The sequence below is a fragment of the Lingula anatina genome, chromosome 2 (genome assembly GCF_051362555.1).
Source record: "Lingula anatina isolate TDL-2025a chromosome 2, LinAna3.0, whole genome shotgun sequence".
NCBI lineage: Eukaryota > Metazoa > Brachiopoda > Lingulata > Lingulida > Lingulidae > Lingula > Lingula anatina.
The window spans coordinates 37,332,775-37,353,520 of record NC_141768.1 but is presented as its reverse complement, the minus strand read 5'-3'; the positions used below and the strand labels follow the sequence as shown (position 1 = coordinate 37,353,520).

The following is a 20,746-nucleotide window of genomic DNA, read 5'->3' as shown; positions in this document are numbered from 1 at the left end:
GAACATCCGGGAATCCCCACCTTTAAGGCGGCCATGTTAGCTGAGTTCTCAGGGCGTCTGCGTGTCCTGTATTATTAAAGATTCAGTAAGGCAAGAATTCATTTTTAGAGACTCAGAGAAGATTTTTTAAGAAGACGCAGTGTTCAAGAACATAGGAGTATTACCTGAGTTGCATCAAGGACCCATTTATTCAGAACTTTCTCAAACCATGTGTTTGAAATTTATGACAAAGCGTGAAGAAAAAGATGTTTGATACGTTCTAGACAAAGGAAAGGAGAATTTATTCGTAACAGAACTGAACTGATATAGTTGGATGGACTTATTTTATAGAAACATTACTGTCGTGATATGACACACAATTTTATGCAGATTTTTCATGTACCCGTATTCAAAAAAACAATGACTTGGCAGTTTTCAAGGTCTTAATGTTTGACTGAAGAAAGGAAAACACCTTACAAATAACAGTGACTACTTGTCAGATTGCAATGGTTTACGTTCCTGAATTGCATGCAACTTAACACAAATACATCATTTAATAATGGAATATATGGGTTTCAAATACATATTTGAAAATATTCCTGTGTTGTGATTGATACTGATAGTGATAGTGGTTTTCAAGGTCATTTGATTTTCAGACCAAAATTGATGAGTTATTTGGCAAAAGCCTATTAGAAAAGTTCAAAGGGCCTTTCCAGCTGAAGTTGTCAAGATGTCTCATGTGTATTTCAAGTTTAAGAGCAGCCGCAACCATGAAACAATCACATTTGATGGGCTGCATATATCCCTGGGGGATCTCAAAAAGGCCATCATCCAACAGAAGAAGCTTCAGAAAAGCATGGACAATTTCCGGTTCCAGATCATCAATGCACAGACCCAAGAAGGTGAATCTCGGTTTCATCTGTTCAAAATAAATTCTAATTTCACCATTTTGCACATCCTTATGGATTTTGTTTGCTTTTAATTTTTGGTGAAGAATAACTGTGCCTATGCATCATGATAATAACACTTCAAAGTGTACCCTGTCTGTTAATTTTGTCTAAAACTTAGCAAAAATGAGATATCTCTAAATATGTGTCAAAATTGGTCAACAAATGCTCATGATGAAAAAGTCTAAAAATACTTACCCAATCTTACAACAAAAGAGTTCTGTATACCTTACGAAAAACTATGCTATTGACCATTCTGCCCACAGTTGACATGCATTTATAACTGAAAATATATGGTCATGGCTTTTTGGCCAAAACCCTTTGGATAATGTAATTTGTTTGATGATATACTTAGAAGTTTTAAGTTCACCTTTGGGCATCACAATTCACCTTTCTAGGATCATACTGCTATGTTTTCTGTAGGATGTACCTTCAGTGTCTAAACTTCAGGAAAAATTAAGAAGTGAATTCCATTTTAATTCCTAACATCAATAAATACTATTGAATGCTGTTGGTAATTCGATGAGTTCTGGATGTTATTGTTAAACTAGTGGAAACCATTTTAAATTTTGTGCTGTGAGTCGTTCATTAAAGTTGGTACTTAAAGTTTTATTTTATCCTTCAGAGTATATGAACGATGAAGAACTCATTCCAAAGAATACATCGGTCTTGGTTGCGCGCATCCCTATAAGTAAACAACCAAAACCATGGTAAGTTTTGAAAAAAGTAATCAAAGTTTCACATTTAATTTTCACACTTTCTAAAATAAAAAGAGATATTCATTTCATCAATTATCAACTTGGCTAAAATTTTAACACTGATGTTGGAATTGGCACAGTAACTGGGCATAAATGGGCATAATTGAATATTAAGTATGGATACAGTGATGTTATTCATGTAATGATATTCATTCAAATTAATCTTTTAGGGAACAGCAACATCAAAATCTACCGCGTCCAGAGTCCAACGGTCCTAAGGCAGTATGTAACAACATATCAAATTTTGATCAATTTTTTCATCCTTGTATCGTAAGTAGAACTAGTGATAGCATAAGGAGCTCCGTCCGCCCGGGTTTGTTTGCACAGAGATGGGCGGTTTGGTGTGTATGACATGCGTACATCAACATCTTGTTTGCACTGTCTTTCCTCCTATGGTCTGAATTCATATTTCACAAATGATCTTGCTCATGAAATATCATTTAAGGAGTATAAGTGTTATATCATAGTTATATCATAGCTGTTGTATGTTAAGGTTTCAGGCTGTTTCAAAAAGTTAAGTTTCATATATGCCTTGAGTATCTTATGTAGACAAAAGACAAAAGTCCATGTTCAGTGAGATGCTAATACATATAGAAATAAATGCTACCCAAAGAAATGTATATTTGTGATGGCATTTTACACAACAGTTGCTTTCAGGTGTCTGTAAGAGAATTAGAATTTAACAGTGGTGTCAATGGATTTTCTTTGGTAAATTCAAAACTGATTGCTTTATTAATAGTAAGATAGTTTATATGTGCTCTACTAGAATATAATGTTGTAACATGATTGTAAAAAAGTTCAGTTTATGGATCACAAAACTAACCTTGAAAGCTCTTAGAGTTACAATGAGAAATGACTTTATTTTATTTTTAGAAGTGAAGATTTTAAGGTCAAAATGAGATGAATATGTTTATAATGTGAACAGTGCATGACTCTTTCTCATTTCGTGTACAGTAAATCATCCATGTTTTGCAAACATGTTAAGCGAGAATATCTGAGGTGTTCCGTTGATAATGGACATTTGATGCTCAAAACAAAAGTTTGACTTATATTGGTTTTAAGTTATACTGTTTATGATATGCGCATTTTGTTGTTTTATGGGAATTGGGTACTTTATTAAAGGAATGGTTGGTGGTCATTACCATTTGAAACAGATTGCAATCTTGGAAAGAAAGAACTGCATGTGTTACTTGCAGTTTTGAGCTCCAGGATGCTACAATAGTTAATGACCTGTTTGTACAGTGCTAATTTTAATTTTAAAAAATCAGAAATAATTGTCATTGTACAATTTGAATCAGTAAAACTCAGGGGATGGTTGGTGTTTATTTAGAAACAGTTCTATGACAAGTAATTAAAGACAATGCATATGGAGAATGTCATTTGAGAAGACTTTGTTGGGATATTTGGATATAGTATTGTTTGTAGTCATTAATTGTTTTGTTTTAAGATTTTTAATTGTTTTTTTTATATTGTCTTAAATTTCATATTTTTATATGTTATTTTGATACAGTCAACATTCTGTTGATGTTGTTAATGCCTTTACACTTTTTACAAAGTGAAAAAATACTATATTTTTAACAGACCTATTTTTCTTGTTGATATAAATGCCATTTTTGTGAGTTCATGATTTGAACAATCAATAAAGTTGTTACAGTATGGTTGACTGTTGTTCCTTTTGTCTTGTGTCAGACATGGGGATTGCATCAGCCCAGATTGAATGATTTTGTGTGTCCCATTTAACTTAACCTAGCTCATTATTAGCTGTAAACTGCTTAATAACTCATCATTTTGTGACTGGTGTTATAATCAGAAAGACCAAATGAAGTATACTTTATGTTGATAATCAATTTAACCAAGTGTTTTGTCAAAAGAAAAGAAAGGAAATTCAATCCAAATTTGAAAGCCAGATGAGTAGTTTATACAATAGTTATTTAATTTACTGTACAAACTGAAAAATCTACCAATTTCCATGAAAGTAAAGGGGAAGTTGATGTTTCTGGGATTAAATTTATTCTGCTTGTAATTTTGAAAATTGTCTATTTTGAGAAAAAGTTATACTGATTATATGAAATGGAAGAAAAGTCAATTATTGAGACAATAATAGATTTAGGCTTTGTTCACATGCAATGTCTATTTTCTAATTTCTATTTTCTATTTGCGCTATCTTATGATCACGGTCTGTGCCCTGAATATCCCGCCGCGTAATTACTGGCAGCGCGAGCCAGTTACTTATAGTAACTTATAGTAACTGGCTCGCGCTGCCAGTAATTACGCCGCGGGATATTCAGGCCACAGACCGTGATCAAAAGACATACCGCAAATAGAAAATAGAATTTAGAAAATAAAAATTGCATGTGAACGAAGCCTTAAATTACAAATAATGTGAGAGTGAGTGAAGTAGCATTTGGCTGTTGCAATCTTATTGTTTGACCCTGGCACCCACAGAAGATAACAGGGGAGAAATAATTTATTTGCAGGCATAATCTGAAGGTGGTTCACATATTGAAATGTAATGGTTGATAGCTAAAGGGAATCGAAGGAAACAGAAGATGTCACTGAGACAGCTACTGACATGATTTTAAATGTTAAATGCTTTGTTTTTTGTCTTTTTTAACAGAGTGATCTGCAACCAATGACCCTTGAGAAGTTGAAGCAGGTACATAATGCTTTTGTTTCACTTTTTAAAAAGTATCTTTTAGTCAAGTACTGTGACATAAATATTGCTAATGTTGAGATGAACGATAATAAAGTGGTCAATTATTCCAACTGACCGATTTGCTACAATTTTTCTTCATCCACTTTGACCTTCCTTGCTCAGAATTGTCAATTTTTAAATCGATTCTCTATTGTCTATTGATAAAATGTACACAAACATTATAGCATGATTTTCATAATATCATAATTATTATGCATGTGTGCTAACCCTTGTCACAACTTCTGTATCATTTGATTGTTTATCCCAGCTTTTTGTTATTAAAATTACCCTTACTATGATCCAGGTTGGATTTAAATGTCTTGTTTAGATAATAATAACCAGCCTTTTTTTTTTTTTTTTTTCAAAATTTGTACTGTTACTAATATTAACATAGTTCTGCAAGTTTGAAAATATTTCCTTCTTACAATTTTTTTGAACTTATGGATGGAAAATATCTGCCTCTTCATATTTGAATAACAGTAGGTCAATACTTTCCAAGTTTTTAATAATGGGTATATTGTAAATTTGAGCTGTATGAATTATATATTTGCTCCTCTTTATTCCTTTTATCCCCTTTTGTCAATTTGGCCTTAAAAATAATATCCAAGCTTCTTGAAAGTGAATATGGTGTCTCTACCATCAATTGTTAATAAATGTGTTGTTTATGCAGACCACCCAAGCCTCTCAAGGCAATTTTGAAAAATACTACAGGATTTAGGTTTTACGTTTGTCTTTCAATTTATTTTCCCAAAAGTATGGTTAATCTAATTTTTGCAGATATTCAGACTGGCAGTACTTCTAGATCCAAAATAAAGAACTTGTCTGCACAAGTTGGGACACTGGTTAAAAAAAGTTTTACCCTACTTAAAGATCAATTTGACAGAGCACTGTTTAAAATGTATCAACAGTATTTGACTCTGTTCTCCATTTACTGGTCGTCCTTTCTTTTCTTTTGGGGGATACAAGTGTCAGCTCAATTGGATTTCAAGGAGGCACTGGCTTTTATGTGAGATGCAACCTAACTGCTTTTCATACAACTATGACTTTTTTTTAATGAGGATGTGTTGTATGTCTTTGTCTGCCCTTGAAATCTTTTTCTGAATCATTTATTCCTACACAAATCATCTTTTAACTCTTCTATAATTGGATATGGATCAGTTTCACTGCTGTCTGATGATCCATTTCTCTTCCAGGAAGAATATGGACCCTCATCCCACTGTCCTTTTTATTCTTCATATGGATATGCTTTTCTACGCTTCTGATGGTTGTCTGTCAACAATCATAAATACCTTGTATGAACTTACTGTGTCTAAACAGTTGGTCTTTGTGTCGTTGTATTAAATTCTTGAGTAACTGAAATACTAAACCCCTTTTATGTTTCCATGGTATGTGTTCATAGATAAAACTTGTGTTTTCTAGGGTTTCTAATCAGAAAAGATTTGACCTTGAACTTACATTTTTGACCTATCTGTTATTTTAATCCTTAAGGTAACAAGTTAAAATGCAAAATGTCACACTGTGTCTCTGTCTTTCTTCTATTTTAAATCCAAGAGTGGGAGACAAACATACATGGTTATAATTGAATTAACTTTATTTTTTTCCTGTCAGGGTCAGGTTAATGGACTTTGATTTGAAAGTGTTAACATTATAACATAAACATGTCTATAATGTGAACTTATCTTAAAAGATGATAACCACAGCTTGGCTTGTATTAAATCTCAAATAATAATAAAGCCAAATAAATGTGTGGAAAATGTTTACTTACAAAACAAAAATTGTCTGTATGATTCTGATCAAAGGAAAACCTATGACATTATAAAAGGTGGGTGCCAAGTGACATGCCCCACCACCTCCTTCCCCCATAGAAAGGGAAGAATAAATACAGGGGTATAATACTGCTTGAAAGTAACACTGTAGTATGACAAAGAAATAATGCAGTAGAGAAAGTAATGCAATAAAATGAATTAATCTGGTGACAGTGAAGAAGAAACGACAGTTGTAGCATTGCAATTTCATACTTTATTTCTAGACTGCTGATTTACACACAGCCCATGCATCAGAAGAGGACAAGGTGAAGGCCATGATGTCACAGTCCACTATGGAATATGATTCTTCCAAGTATGACCCACTTGGGCTTAAAAGACGTTTATTTTAGAAATGGGGAATAATATTTCTCAAACAATTTTATAAGAAGTCATCCAGAAATATTCCAAAGCCAGGAAATTTGTTGAATTTTACTTTAAAGAAGTTTGATTTTGGGATTGAAAAAAATTATTTATATACATTTATTTATTTCAAAGATTATTGGAAATAAGGATGTTATAATTAATTGGTCCAATAAATTAATTTTTTTCCTTATTTGATAGGTATGTGAAGCCAAATTTACCAACAGGTCCCCCTCCAGCGTTTTATAGGTGTAGAAGATGTAATCAAGCTGGTCATTATATACATGAGTGCCCAAACAAAAATGTAAGTTTCATTATGCAATTCAGTCTGCAGGAAGAGGGGTTGTCGTTGTGATTCCATTTGCACACATGCAATAAGTGACACTTCTCCATAAGTTATTACAAACAACAAAAAATATATTCTATTTTTTAAATGTATTTTGCAAGTACACAAAGGGAAAATATTCTGTATTAGAAGAAATTAACTGAAAACGTATATTCAGGACCCAAATCTCCCTCCAGTAGAGGTTCGCTTGAAAAGACCAACAGGGATACCAATTAGCTTTCTTACCAGAGTAGAGGATGGAGACCAAACTGGAGCCTTGTTGACCCATACTGGACATTATGTAGTGCCGACAATTGACAAGTGAGGACAATTTCTTAGTATCTTTTATAAGAACTGTTTTTCAGTGTACTGAAAGGATGTAAACTCTGATTGTTCTATTAGTTGTCAGTGTCACAATCTTTTTGGATTGTGTACATGGGAGAAAATATAATAATGCTGGAATGAAAAATTAAGAGGAAAAAATTTATTATTATTTTTATTAATGCAAGATCTAAATGTGACATTCATTGTAAACTAGTTTACTATATAATAAAGGTAAGGGCATACATTTTGTTATTCTACAGAGAAGCATTTGCCATTGGAAAACGTGAAAAACCTCCATTTGCACCAGATTCTCCAGAGAGGAAGCGAGAGTCCCGTCACATTCCATCTGAACTCCTCTGTGAGCTGTGTAAAGATCTATTGACTGATGCAGTGGTGGCACCATGCTGTGGAAACAGCTTCTGTGATGAATGTGAGCACTGAGCAGTTAGGAGGCCAAACCACAGTTATCAGTTTCCCCCTCTCCACAGCCTCTTTACCCTTGTGTTTACTTATTGCATTTCTTCAAATTCTAAGTGAAAGAGAAAGGAAATAAGCAAACCTGCTTCATTTTGACTATCTTGACTAGCATGATTTGAAATTCCATGCAGTTTTGGTGGAGAATTAAAGATGTTACTTAAGTGGGGGAAATTACTGAACTGGCCTTAATGATTTATAAGATATTTTGAGAGCTAAGTAGTAGTCATAATATTTGTGCAGTATGCACTTAACAATAGCAGTATTTTCAAAATTTATCTTTATCCACATTATTCTTACAATGATCATTTAAACAAGTCTGTGCTTTGAATTTATGTAAACAGTTTTTGACACAAAGAGGTTTTTATACTTTCTATGGTTGTTCGTACTACAAATTAAAATTTTTGAAGGGTAAAGTAATTGCAATATGTATATATATCAAATATCAAATGAACAAATGAGCAACTCAAATCAAATCTTTCTTTAAATCAAATTGAATACATCCAAGAGTTGGAGACAAACTTGCAAAGGCTGTAATTGGTTGAAATTGAATTAACCTTCTTATTTGACCTTCTGTCAGGGTCAGATTAACAGGCTTTGATTTGAAAGCGTTTCATTATAACCTAGATGTATCTATTACTTGAATTAGTATCCCCTATAATTTAATTCACTCCCTTTTATGTGTTGAAATCGCAATGGTTTTGTTCTTGATATTATTTCATTAAGCCATATATAGAGCGTGAGACGTCCATCAGTTATAGCTTTTCTTGCTTCTAGGTGTACGTAATGCTCTCCTGGAGACAGAGGAACATGAATGTCCACACTGCCACGAGACAGATGTATCCCCAGATAAACTTATAGCCAACAAATTCCTGAGAACAGCTGTGCAAAACTTTTTGAATGAATCAGGTTATACAAAGTTTAAGAAAAATTCCCAAGTGACAGAGCCTCAGCATTCAGCCTCTCCCCAAGTACAGGCCCAGCAGACACCCCCTGTGGCTAAACCTGTGCAGGATGTTAAAAGCCCAGATATACACAGGTATTTATAATTTATGATGTATTGAGCGAGTTATGATTTGTCTTATTTGTAAATATGATAGTAAATTATAAAGAAAATGCTGTAGGGTAAATAATTATTGTTAGATTTTCAAGTGGTGTTTTGTATACAATGTGCTTTTGTCTGTAATGCAATATATTGTGTATTTCCCAGGTAGCTATAGTGAAATTGTTAGGACAGTTCATCTAGATGAGTTGGTATAAATCATAAGTCTTTTTTTTTCTCCACATGTATATCCTTTCAGGTCTACTCCACCTCCAGTATCTCATGAAAGTCAGCCACCAAGTCAGGTTAAAGAGGAGATCCATTCTAGTCAGCCTGCACCCACTACTAATTATCCCACGGCATATCAACAAAATCGTCCTCCACCACAGAAACAAAGGAGGGTAAGTTGATCAGTACTACATGTGAAAATGGTAAAAATGTCAGTGATTATTTTAATTTTATATTATATTACATTTGGTCATTATTTAGTATAGCTGAGTCTAAATACAGTTTCTATTTTTTTTATACTGTGAGTTAAACTTATTCATTTTACTCAGTCTGCCACAACAGTATATACTTGGTTTACACTTAACCAATATTTTCTTTGTTCACAGCCTCAAAATGCACCCCCTCAAGCAGGACCACAATCAGGTTATACAAGAGGCCCCAGACAAAAATACCCTTCGCAGCCCCCACAGCCCAGACCACAGGCACACCCACAGTATCCACCAGCAGGTAGGGGTTGTCTTTATCATGTCATGAAACAAGTTCTTGTATGGAGTATCAGGGTTACTTTTATGTAGTACTTTTATGTAGGTTTGTGAATATTCATGCACAGATGTCTTTTTGATGATGTCTGTGTTCATGTATGAGAGGTGGGGAAAGTTTTTTGAAAATTCTTCTTCATAAACCTTATTATGTTTTAGGTGGACCCCCAGGAGCTCCTCAAAGTGGACCAGTTGTAAGGGCCAGTAGACCACCACCCCCGGGGTATGTAAAGCATATTTTGTTTTAGTTATTAATACTGTAAAGAGTTATTTCTGATATTATATTAAATGGTTTACATTTCCCCCAGCTAGAGTAAACTTTCTGTATCATTTAACTACAAATGGCTGTTTGTGATCTCATATCTCTTTTGCTTTCAGGCCTACATATCCTCCCCAGCAGAGACCGCCACCCGTCCACTCCATGGAACACCCTCCTGCTCCTGTCCCACAGGGGGGCCCTCCCCCACCTTATATGCATGGACCCCCAGTGCCTCATGGGCCCCCAGTTGTAGGGCCACCCATCCCTCATCACATTCCTCCTGGACCACGGGGGCCACCACCTCCCATGTACAGGCAGCCTCCTCCACCAGGTAAGAAGTGTTTTTAACACAAAATACTTGCATATCTTTTGGGTTGCCCAGCTCATACCAATAAAGGTTATGGTATTTAGTTATTTTTCAGACTTTTTATAAGTGGTCAGTGGAAACTTTTAAGTGCCAGTGAAAGCCCACTCCAATATCTAAAATCGTTAACTTCCATTAAAAAATTTAGTTTACAAAGTTTACAAAGAAACAGGTGTATGCATCTAGAGTCTATGAATTCCCATACAAACACAAAGATCATCAAAAGTACCATAATGGTATTTCATTAAATGGGAATGAGACTCATTTGGATGATGTTTGCAAATCTTTATGGTTACAGAGCAGATTGTTATGGGCCCTCGGCCTCCAATGGATGTTAGAATTGGTAAGAGAGTAGAGAACACAGCAATTGCTTGTGACTACAGTTACTGTATTAATTCTTGCTTCCTTCCCTTTTGCACTATGCACAGCATACCCAATTATTTGAAGCCTGAGCTTGTGCAAATTATGTAGGAATTGCATTAATGTATTTGTAGTTTGCACTTATACACACATCTTACCTTGTATGAAATATTGTTAGATTTAGCAACTTGTTAACACAGCTTTGAATTCTGACTTTCATGTGTGATTTCTTCATTTTTACTTATGAGTGTTTACAAAAAATATTTTATATGTGAAAAAAATGGGGTCGGAAAATGCAAAATCAGAATTCTTGGATAACCATTTTTCTCATATCCTTTTTCTTGTGGTAACTTAGTTGTAGAAATCGTCAGTAAATTGATATATTTACTCTTAGTGGTTTCTTGTTTTGTTTTTATGATCTGAGTTTTCATATTAAAGAAATGTGTACAAATAAGCATGTATTTGATTGTGTTGTAATGTAAAGCAAAGATGTTTTTTTCGGCTTTTGTTTTTATACCCTAAAGTGAAATGAACTCTTGTACATTTGTCTCCTTAAACTGTCTTCAGTTACCTCATTCTGTTTTTGTTATTAAATCTGCTTTAAAAGATATCATACACTAGTGCATTATTTGAGTTCTTAGTCTTTCAACCATTATGTAATATCACTGAAGCTGGGTTTCTAATTATCAGTCGGTAAAATGGGATAAAAGTATAATTGTACTGTGTAGACCAATTGTAGTGAAGATAAGAATTTACAGCTTACCACTTTGCATAATCAAAGCTCTATCAGCTTAGCAATTTAACATTACTGATTTCGATTAGATAAAATACGCAAATGTTATTTTGAATACAAACACATGTTTGAGTAAACCTTTATCAAATTCAGCGACATTTTACTTTTATCAGTTTAAAGATTGTGACGCTTCATTTGTAGTTTCATTCGAAATAATGTTTTATCAGACTAGCAGCAGTCTTTATTTTCTAGTGGATTTATTAGATATTAAATCCAGTATGATAATCCTTCAGGTGTGATGCCTCCTAGTCTCCCTGGTGGACCCCCAGCCCCTGGACCCTTTCCAGGTCCTGTGCGCCCCCCAGGGATACCTTTAACTGAGGAGCAGTTCTATAAAACAAAGGCCAAAATACTGCAACAGGAATTGGAGGAAAAGTAAGTTGATTTACATTACTGCTACAATGCCATCTATTTTGTAATAGCTTCTGTTTGTGTAAATATTGATAAGGCTTTTTTTTTTCATGTTAAATTATGACTTGAGACTATTATAATTACATTTACATAAAAAGTTAACTGCTAGATTTAAAAGGTGTAAAGAAATTGGAATGAAAACCATTTAAATGTTTAATTATTTATAAATATACGGAAAGACTTATGAAATCCTTTTTTCTTCTTAGGTCAGTTTCACAAATGCAAGATGATTTCCTTAAAGAATTAGAGGAGTATGCCAAAGAGCAGAAAAAAAGACAAGAACAGAAAGAGTTAAAAAAGAGTCTAGGTTTGAGGTAAGGAAACAAAGTCTTGAGAAGTTTATTGTAAAATTTTTGATTTAGTCACATTAATTGTTTAGTAAGGCAAGTTTGATTTAGAAGGCTGCATAACTTAGGTGTAAGGTTAAGGTTTTTAAAAATGTCTATTTTATTGTGTATTAACAATATGGATATTATTTTTTGGGCAGCCCATCCAAGTCCCGGTCAAGGTCAAGATCAAGATCACGAACAAGATCTAAATCACCCAAAACTAGAAGAAAAAGTCTGTCCAGATCTCGAACTAAATCAAGAACCAGATCACGTACCAGATCACCTAGGCCACGATCAAGAACTCCATCACGCTACAGATCTAGGTCTCTTTCTAGCTCACCAGCACCTAAAAAAGCTAGATCGCCAAGAAAAAAGCGTTTCTCAAGAAGTCCTTTATCTAGATCTCCTTCACCAAGACGACCTCCTCCTGGAAAATATAGGTCACGTTCAAGATCACCGTATGGTAGAAGACCATTGTCACCTAGATCATATTATGATACTCATGGGAGGTCAGGTTCTCCTAGTTACCGCCATTTCTCTCCATCCTACCCATTTCCTCCAGGGTATTATGATTCTCCAGACAGATATGGTAGTAGATACTCACCAGATAGGTACAGAGGATACCCCCAATATCCACCATCACCGTCAAGATATTATGAAGATTTTTATCGGTAGGATTTGAAACAATATGTTGATTTTTCTCTTGCTTAACAACTTTAAGTATCAATACACACGTGCACATACATATATGTACTCCATCATTTTTATTATGTTCATATATGTTAATATGTAATTATATTTTTGTCTGTACTACATTTGTCCAGCTATGCTCTTTTATTCTAGATTGCAAGTATCTTTTTTTTTGCACAAATGCAAGTATTTCCTATGATTTAAAGATGTCTGATGTGCACATTGATTTATGGGTATTACATTCTTCAATTCTTCATCATACAAAGTTCTATATCTTAAATTACCTGAAGTATTTGGTACATTACAGCTACGACAGGCCAGTGGACGAGAGGTATGATAGGCCACCACCTCCTTTTGACCCCAGGTATCCAGATCCTCGTTATGAGGACTACATGAGGGAGATGTACAATGCAGGATATGCCAGCTCAAGATCTGACTCCAGAGGTCCTCCTCATCCAGAGTGGGACAGAGAAAGGGAGAGATCTCACAGAAGCAATAAACCCCCAGAGTCCAAAAAGAGAACCAGGTCCAGAACTCGAAGCAAGGAAAGGGAGAGGGAGAGGGTGAAGGATGGCCGAGAAAAAGAACTGAGAGCCAAAAAAGAAAAGGACTATGCAAAAGGGACTGAAAAAGCTAGGCTGTCCAAAGAAAGGAAGGAAGAAAAGACTGATGAAAAGTACAGAGATAGTAAAGAAAGGGAAAAGAACAAGATGAGAAAGAAAGAAAAGCGTTCAAAGACACCAGAAAAGAAAGAGAAGGAAAAACCAACTCCGTCAGATGCTGAGGCAAAGAAGGTGAAGAAAGTAAAGAAAGTTTCCAAAGTTGCTGAAGCTGAAGTCAAATCTGGCTCAGAGTCCCCAGTGAAGAAGGTAAAAAAAGAAACGGAGGAGGACGCCTCTGCACAAACTAAACCTAAAAAGCGAAAGCAGAAAACAGAACAGCCTGATGAACCACCAGTCAAACAAATTAAATCCGAGGCAGAAGAAACCAAGCCTGAGAAGAAAAAGAAAAAATCTAAAACCAAGACAACTGCAACAGTTGAATCTCAAAATGATAAAGGTGCTACTATCAACAAGACCTCTGGTGACAAAAAGATCAAGCCCGAAAAATCTGTATTTGAAAGACTAGGGGCTGTGTCATCAACTGAGGATGAATTCATTCAAGAAAAAGGGAACCACAGTGTTGACCCAACCGAAAAGAAAACAACTGCAAGAGAGGTGGAAAGTAAAGATGTCTCCCCTGTTCAGAGTGAGGAGCCCAAGGAGCCAGAGCTGATTGTTAATGCTCCAGAAATCTCCAAGTGGGAGAGGGATGACTACGACTCTCCTTCAGGGGATGGGCAGGATACTAGGAAGAAGCAAAATGAAAAGAAACCATTGCCCAAGTAAGTTGCTTTCAGTTTCATATCAGAGAGAGATTGCATGTTACATCTTAACACTGTTACATCTTAACATGGATTGTTTTAATCAAAATATCAGCACCACAATTAATTTCTATTTTTTTATTTTTAAATAGATCTGTAATTGAGAGTGCTGAGAAAGTGCTGGCCCAGAAGTCTATACCCAAGTCTGCCATTGTGGGATCTACCATCTCTTCAGCTCCCTCACAGCAGAAAGGGGGAAGGCGTGTGTATGTGGATTCTCAACCTTTGCAGAAGGCTTCAGGTAGCCAAAGTACAGAACGCCGGGTCACCAATACTTCAGGCAAGGAAGGGTTTAATGTGACAGTTCCTTCGAGTGAAAAGAATAAAAACAGTAATAAAGATGACAAATGGGAGGATAAGCCCCGGGACAAAAGAATAGAAAGTAGGAGAGACTCGGATAAGAATGGTAAAGATAAGGATGAAAATGATGAAGATAAGAAATTGATCGAAATGAAATCTGCAAAAATAGATGTCCGTAAAGAATCTGTGATAGACGAGGCCTCATTTGAACCAGATTATGAAGAATCTTCCCAAAGTGACCAGTCTTCAGAAGAGTTTTCTGAAGAAGAGAAACAACCTGCAAAGAAAGAGAAAGAAAGTAAAGTGGTAAAAAGAGCCAGAAGCTTATCCCCAAGTGAATCTACATCAAGTGCCAGTCCAAAACGTAAAGAGAAGAAATCTTCAAAACACAAAAAGAATAAGAAACACAAAAAACACAAGCACAAAAAGAAACATAAGAAGGAAAAGCATAAGGAAAATCGGATGAAATCCACAGTTTCAAAACACTAATGGCAAAGTAGGCAGTGGATGTTTTTGTGTGGACATTGTGGAATATGATTGTTCTGTATGCAAATGATCATGCATGATTGAGTATTTGAGGAGTGATCTCTCTTCAACAAAAGCTGCTTGGCAATTGAAAACATTCAAAGAGCATGTGGACAGCAACAAAGATACATTGAATGATGACAGCAAAATTGTTAATCAACATGTATTCTTTCAGAGATTAAAGAAAGACAAGGTAAGGCTTTGAAAGCACATGTGCATGTTAAGTTGAAAGTTTGGGAGAAAACAATCATGGCTACCTTACAAAGACCAGTCATTCAAATGAAGAAGCTTCTTTCAGTACAATAACCAGGCGATTCAAGTTCCACATCAACTTCAGAAATAAAATGTCAGCTGAACATTTTTTTCAAAATGTGATGAACCTTGTTGGATAATGTATTGAGGTACTTTTAAGGAAGTCTATTTTCGGGAGTATTTGAGTTTTTAATTCGGGTCTTTTGATTTATGAAGCATGTCAATCATATGCAAGTGTCCAGCACTAACTGGAATGAAGCCAGTTTTAAAAGCATGAAGCTGCTGAAGTTGTACATTCTTGAAGTAATTTTGTCTTGTAAAAGGATTGATGAAAAGATATTCATCTTAAAATAAAGAGATATGTAATTGATGGGATTATTTTATTGTGCAGTTAAAGCACTAGGTATATTTTATGTGTACACCTGTAATACAGAAGATTCTGAGAAAAAAAATAATAAGATAGTAAAAACTATCATTGTGCTAATTTATATCAGTGCTGGGCACCAGTTATGAACTAGGGGACAAGGTAATCAATTTATCAAATGTGAGAGATAATGTCTGTATAATTTAGTTGCATTCACTTTGAAAATGGTTTATTAGTATATTCACTGAAGCAGTTTGCTATGGATGAGTTTGACACAATAAAGGACAAAAGTTGAGCAAAGGAGACTTTCTTTCATTATTGCAACATACATTTAAAAAAAAACATACTAGTTCAAGCAGAGTAAGACTGACATAAAATTAAGGCAAAACCTCTGTAACTATCTACTGAACTTTCCCTTCAACCTATGAGACTAGATTCCTTTGAGATCTGGAAACCCTCTAAATTGTATATTTGAAAGATTTTGTTTTTGCGTTCACATTTTAAATGCATTTACGTGCCTCTTAATCAGTTTTGTTCACAAGGAATAAGTTTTCAATCAAGAAACAATTCTGTCCAATAAGGAATTAGTCTCTAAATGGAAAACATCCTTGAACCAGCCAGCGAATCATGTGCTTCTTTTCTTCAATGATCTTACTTCTGTCCAGCTCAACTGTTTGCAACATGTCACAAGGAACAGCAATAGGGTTTTCATAGATATCTGAAAACAAAAATGAAATAAGATAAAGCTTTTTACTGCCTAAAATTATTCTTATCTAAAAATTATCAGACAGAAAAAAGTATTAAAGACAGTTATCTGGTCCATTACAAAAAAAAAAAAAAGAAAACACAACAAACCTTTTTTGTCAGATAAGAAGAGAATTTGAATTCAAGACCATCAACTGAGACTTCTTAAAAGGGAAGTTTTAACTTAATGCATCACAAGCAGCATAGTATATAAACTTTGTTCTAGTTACCATTCTTTTATTGTTACATCATCATCATCATTGCTCTTCGTCCCGCGTGGGACATAAGGCCCTTTTATTGTTACATTCCATGCTAATTAAATTCTTGCAAATGAGCAATTTAATTATGAATCTGCTTAACCAAGCAGACATATCTACCAATACACCACTTGTTGCCATTTCATGAGCAATAAGGCGTTCTGAACTTCTGAATGAAAAAAAAAAAAAAAACATGCCTTGTGGGTACATTATCATGTAAAAAGCTGTCCATCTAGCTCCAGCAAATATTTCATGAGGGGGAGGGAATTCTTGATTCAAGTACAACATTTTGCCCAGGAAATTATAAGCATATCTGTAAAGAGCCTGAAAAAAATTGAAAAAATGATGAGAGCTAAATTCTTGCCATTTACCATGTAGATTCAACCTACGAACACATTCAACACACGAAGACTAATGTGAGTGAATATGTTACTTTCTAGAACAAATAAACAGTTTTCTTGGGAACATAAGGTAAAAAAAAAAAGAATAAAACATTTTATGATGCCAACATTTATTTTCATGCAATTTAACTTCATAAAGCTTATGGGAGGTGGTAGCCTAACTGTAATCCAATATTATTTAGTATTGCCAAAGCTACTTAAATGTAGGACTCCTACCTGGAACCAGTTCCCAATGGTGACACACCTGCTCGAAGGTCTGATGGCAATGTTCTGGTACCACTGGTCTTTGTGGTGCTCCCAACCAAAAGCTGTAGCCAGGACAGACAGAAACTCCACAGGTGTTATATATAGGTTCTGACCCCAATTCAGCACCAGGAAATAACGCAGTATACAGAAAATAAATCCGCTCTTGCGACCATAACGTTGAAAGAAGTTCAGCTCAAAGTCTGTAAAAGATTATACCAAAAACATGGAGTATATGCACTAACTGTTGATAACAATAAAAAATAATTTAATGTATTGCTCTGATCTCCTGTATAAAAACTTTTTTCATTAAATTAATTATTATAGCTTCAAAAGTGGTTTTAATTTTAAATTATAGGATTTCTTTGTACACATGCTTTAATAATAGAAAAAGGAAAATTTCATGATGACACGGAAAAAGTACAGTCAACATTTCAATATTACCTGGCTCTTGGTGCATCATTATTCTATGAAACAATTTCAAGCTTTCAAATGTTCTGTCTGGTTTGATATTGCTAACTGGTGGTAGGCTTGCATGGGCAGCGTGCACCTTAAAATTTTAGATAATTATATAATTCCCAAAAGTTTTAAGATAAATAATAATACTTTCATTCATTTATCTCCCGTGCATATTCTTTTTAATATATATTGGCATATTATTGAAATCAATACTTTAAAACATTTACAACATACTTTTTAGGTCATATCAAATACATTTATCACAAATATAAAATAATCTTGCCTATCTTTACTTTACACAGAATATGTGTAATTTAAATGTGTAATCAATGCTGCATTAATAAGTTCATCAATGCCTCAGATTACCTGAATGGTCTTCAGGTCTGAATCTGGTGTCCTTCCATATTCATACACATAATTTTCATATCTTGGGAGAACCATTCTGTAGATAAATGTTCTCAAACTCTGTAATGCCACCTCTGCACATGGAAGACCTGGAGTGGAGTCCTCAAGCAGAAAGCGATGCCAGTAGAAATTGCTATGCATGGCCATGATATTTGAGGGTAGAGTACCATGCTGTACAGCTTGTTCTAGATACTCTGAGAGGGGGCACTTCATGGTTGGTCTGTCTGGCGGAGCAGTCAAAGTGTAAAACTGCCTGGAAGTCATGACAGCCGTGGCAAATTGAGGGTTATATTGCTGTAATAAACAATTTTTATAACGAGTCTTTTAAAACTAAAATGCTTTTTGAGTTACATAATATGAAGCAAGTGAGAGCTAGAGCAAGCAAGAGTTTTTTATAGCACAGGAAGATAGCTGAAAATATCTGCTTAAATGTCATTTTTTGAGAAATATGAAACCGCTCGACTGGTGGTAATTAAGACAAAAAAAAAAAAAAGTTAAGCAAACAATTTCATATTTGATTTAAATTAGAAAAAAAATCATGTCCAATTTAACATAAAGAACCACTGAATATATATAATAACGTTTACCCCTTAATTCTCACCATAAAAACATCTACATCCATAATTAATAACAATCATAATTTTCTGAATATTTTTCTGAAAAATACAAAAAACAAGGCTTCAGTTTACCAATTCTCTTGCAAGTATAGGATGGTTTTCAATTCCTTTGTAATGCCTCATCCAGCCTGCAAAGTTCTCCACTTTCTTAGCACCCCGCACATCAAGTAGGTGATATAGGCTTTTCATATAATGGGCTGTGAAGTCATTTCCATTGACAATACTCAAGTCAACAAGTAGCCTATGACTTCTAAACTGAAGCAAACCAAAGAGACAGTAAGTGTTAGGTTTAAGAAATCTGCAGTCAATACAGAGATACATATAGTTTGAATTATCCAATATTTGCAATACAGATTTCCTTTAACTTTCTAAAGTTTCATCATTACCCTTTATAACAAGTATTGCTTTTAACCTTGCAATGCTTCTTAAGCACACATTTCCCCATTCCTCTGGTATAATTTAATGGATTTCGAGAGAAAAAAACATTATTGTTACACTTTTACTTGGGTTTAAACAAAGGAGGAATTAATCATTAACTTACACCAAACAACTGCAAAACTCTTTCTGTGGTTATCACCCCAACTTTTAGGCTCATTGGCTTTTGTGGGAGTAAACTGGCCTGTCCTAATTGTATAGCATTATCCAAATCAAAGAGCTCGTTTGGAATAAACCTTGAGTTCTGCATGATACAAAAGTCAGAATCATTACTCAGTACTGCAAAAGCTTTGGGCCTGTGAATCAAACCATCAGCAATCACAAAATCTGCTTCTCCACAGCTGTTCTGTATGATCTCACAGTTGCATTTTTTCAGTGTGCCTAATACTTGGACTTCTAGTAACACAGGACGGACATTCACATCGTCTGGTAAAGCCTGTATATCCATTACTCCTTTACACACATCGGTCAGCTGCTTCAGTGTCCTCAGCTCCTTGTAGTGTCTCGACTTCCAAGTTTCCAGTTTCTGCTGTGTGGAAAAATATGAACTCCCCTTGGCTCCATCTATGTAAAACACCATGTGGATGCCAAGGGACTGAAGGTCTTGCACCAGTTTTGACAAGTAGGCATCTAGTGTGCTGTATTCACCACCTTCTAATCTTAGATATGGGTTGTGTTTGACAGCTCTGAGGCTCTTCCAGAAATTGGCGAGTATCATCTGTTGAAAACTGTAATAATCGATCAAAATTTCTAGGCCCCCTTTCCTGTTTGCCTCTTCAATCAGATCATAGTATTCCACACATTGCTCTTGGTTGCAAAGGCAGTAACTTAGCAAGCCTCTGACTCCCATTTTTGATGTCTCCCTCCCTCTTTACTGCAACACTGCTCAGTACTGGTGGTTCGACTGAAATTAATGTATTGTCATAATTTATACATTATTTTAGGATGAATTAAAATACACAAGTCGACCAAGGTGACAGTCGAGCGTGCCTGAAGCCTAGATATAGTAGACAAGTTTGCGACATGTTAATGTGCAACACATAACAGTTAGATGCCGGTGTACAGTACATGTACATGTGACAGGAATGGCAGCTCTAATTAAGCCACCCGAACGGACTAAATGTACATGTACTGATCCTATCCGGTCTTGCCGGCTATCCCTAAGTCCAAGTACAGTTACCTCTAATGGCTTATTGCCTGTCCACTTTTTGTTGGCTGCATGCTCCTTATATCTTCTTACTGTCCTTGTAAAGGTACAGCATGCTTTTGGCTGACCATAAAATCTACCGGCCAGCGTGCAGAAATATTGTTGCCCCTCCTGACAGTAGCCTCGTTGTCAACTGCTTAGCCTCGTTATGACTCTGCAAGCTTGTTTTTTAAAAGGATTGTACAATAACAATTTTCTAGTAATTCAGGCAATTGGTTGATGTAAAAAAAAAAGTTAGTTTAAATCAAATAAGCCTCAACAGCAACCACACTGCATGGCCATTATTTAAATTTTGCACCTTTTCTTCCTGGAGAATATCCATACCTTCACCAATAAACAAAACTTTCAATGTATTTTAGTTGGTATGATGATGAAACTATCAGTTTGACAATGCTGGGATAAATATTTAAACTAAAAGGTTGATGAAATAAC

At 35.0% G+C, this 20,746-nt stretch overlaps 2 protein-coding genes across 3 annotated transcripts; one reads left to right on the top strand and one right to left on the bottom strand.

The window, feature by feature from the left end:
• The first annotated feature begins 9 nt into the window (after window positions 1-9).
• On the top strand, window positions 10-15,846 carry LOC106153520 (uncharacterized). Of its 2 annotated transcripts, XM_087006298.1 has the most exons (19): window positions 10-881; window positions 1,552-1,636; window positions 1,855-1,906; window positions 4,302-4,340; window positions 6,409-6,497; window positions 6,746-6,848; window positions 7,048-7,190; window positions 7,454-7,623; window positions 8,445-8,706; window positions 8,969-9,110; window positions 9,324-9,444; window positions 9,636-9,699; window positions 9,855-10,066; window positions 10,398-10,442; window positions 11,486-11,627; window positions 11,870-11,977; window positions 12,151-12,663; window positions 12,990-14,066; window positions 14,198-15,846. In XM_087006298.1, exons 1-19 carry the CDS (start codon window positions 710-712, stop codon window positions 14,892-14,894), a joined length of 4,236 nt encoding a protein of 1,411 aa, XP_086862424.1. In that variant the 5' UTR covers window positions 10-709; the 3' UTR covers window positions 14,895-15,846. The 2 variants fall into 2 exon arrangements, with proteins under 2 accessions (XP_086862424.1, XP_086862425.1); XM_087006299.1 differs by lacking the exon at window positions 10,398-10,442 and having other exon boundaries at window positions 11-881.
• Window positions 15,652-20,615, bottom strand: LOC106153553 (uncharacterized). Its single transcript, XM_013527529.2, has 8 exons — window positions 20,288-20,615; window positions 19,214-20,011; window positions 18,745-18,927; window positions 18,017-18,349; window positions 17,636-17,741; window positions 17,165-17,394; window positions 16,745-16,871; window positions 15,652-16,264 (listed from the first exon to the last, which is right to left on the bottom strand). The coding sequence occupies exons 2-8, from the start codon at window positions 19,955-19,957 to the stop codon at window positions 16,131-16,133; spliced, it is 1,857 nt and encodes a 618-aa protein (XP_013382983.2). The 5' UTR covers window positions 19,958-20,011; window positions 20,288-20,615; the 3' UTR covers window positions 15,652-16,130.
• Window positions 20,616-20,746: the final 131 nt, after the last annotated feature.

Excerpts from the sequence above, each read along its gene's own strand:
- LOC106153520 (XM_087006298.1), top strand. The coding sequence starts at position 710 with ATGTCTCATGTGTATTTCAAGTTTAAGAGCAGCCGCAACCATGAAACA. Across the intron at positions 6,849-7,047 it reads ATGAGTGCCCAAACAAAAAT|GACCCAAATCTCCCTCCAGT; the intron begins GTAAGTTTCATT and ends ACGTATATTCAG. Across the intron at positions 9,700-9,854 it reads AGTAGACCACCACCCCCGGG|GCCTACATATCCTCCCCAGC; the intron begins GTATGTAAAGCA and ends TTTTGCTTTCAG.
- LOC106153553 (XM_013527529.2), bottom strand. The coding sequence starts at position 19,957 with ATGGGAGTCAGAGGCTTGCTAAGTTACTGCCTTTGCAACCAAGAGCAA. Across the intron at positions 18,928-19,213 it reads GAGTTTTGCAGTTGTTTGGT|TTTAGAAGTCATAGGCTACT; the intron begins GTAAGTTAATGA and ends GGTTTGCTTCAG. Across the intron at positions 17,395-17,635 it reads AATGATGCACCAAGAGCCAG|ACTTTGAGCTGAACTTCTTT; the intron begins GTAATATTGAAA and ends AATCTTTTACAG.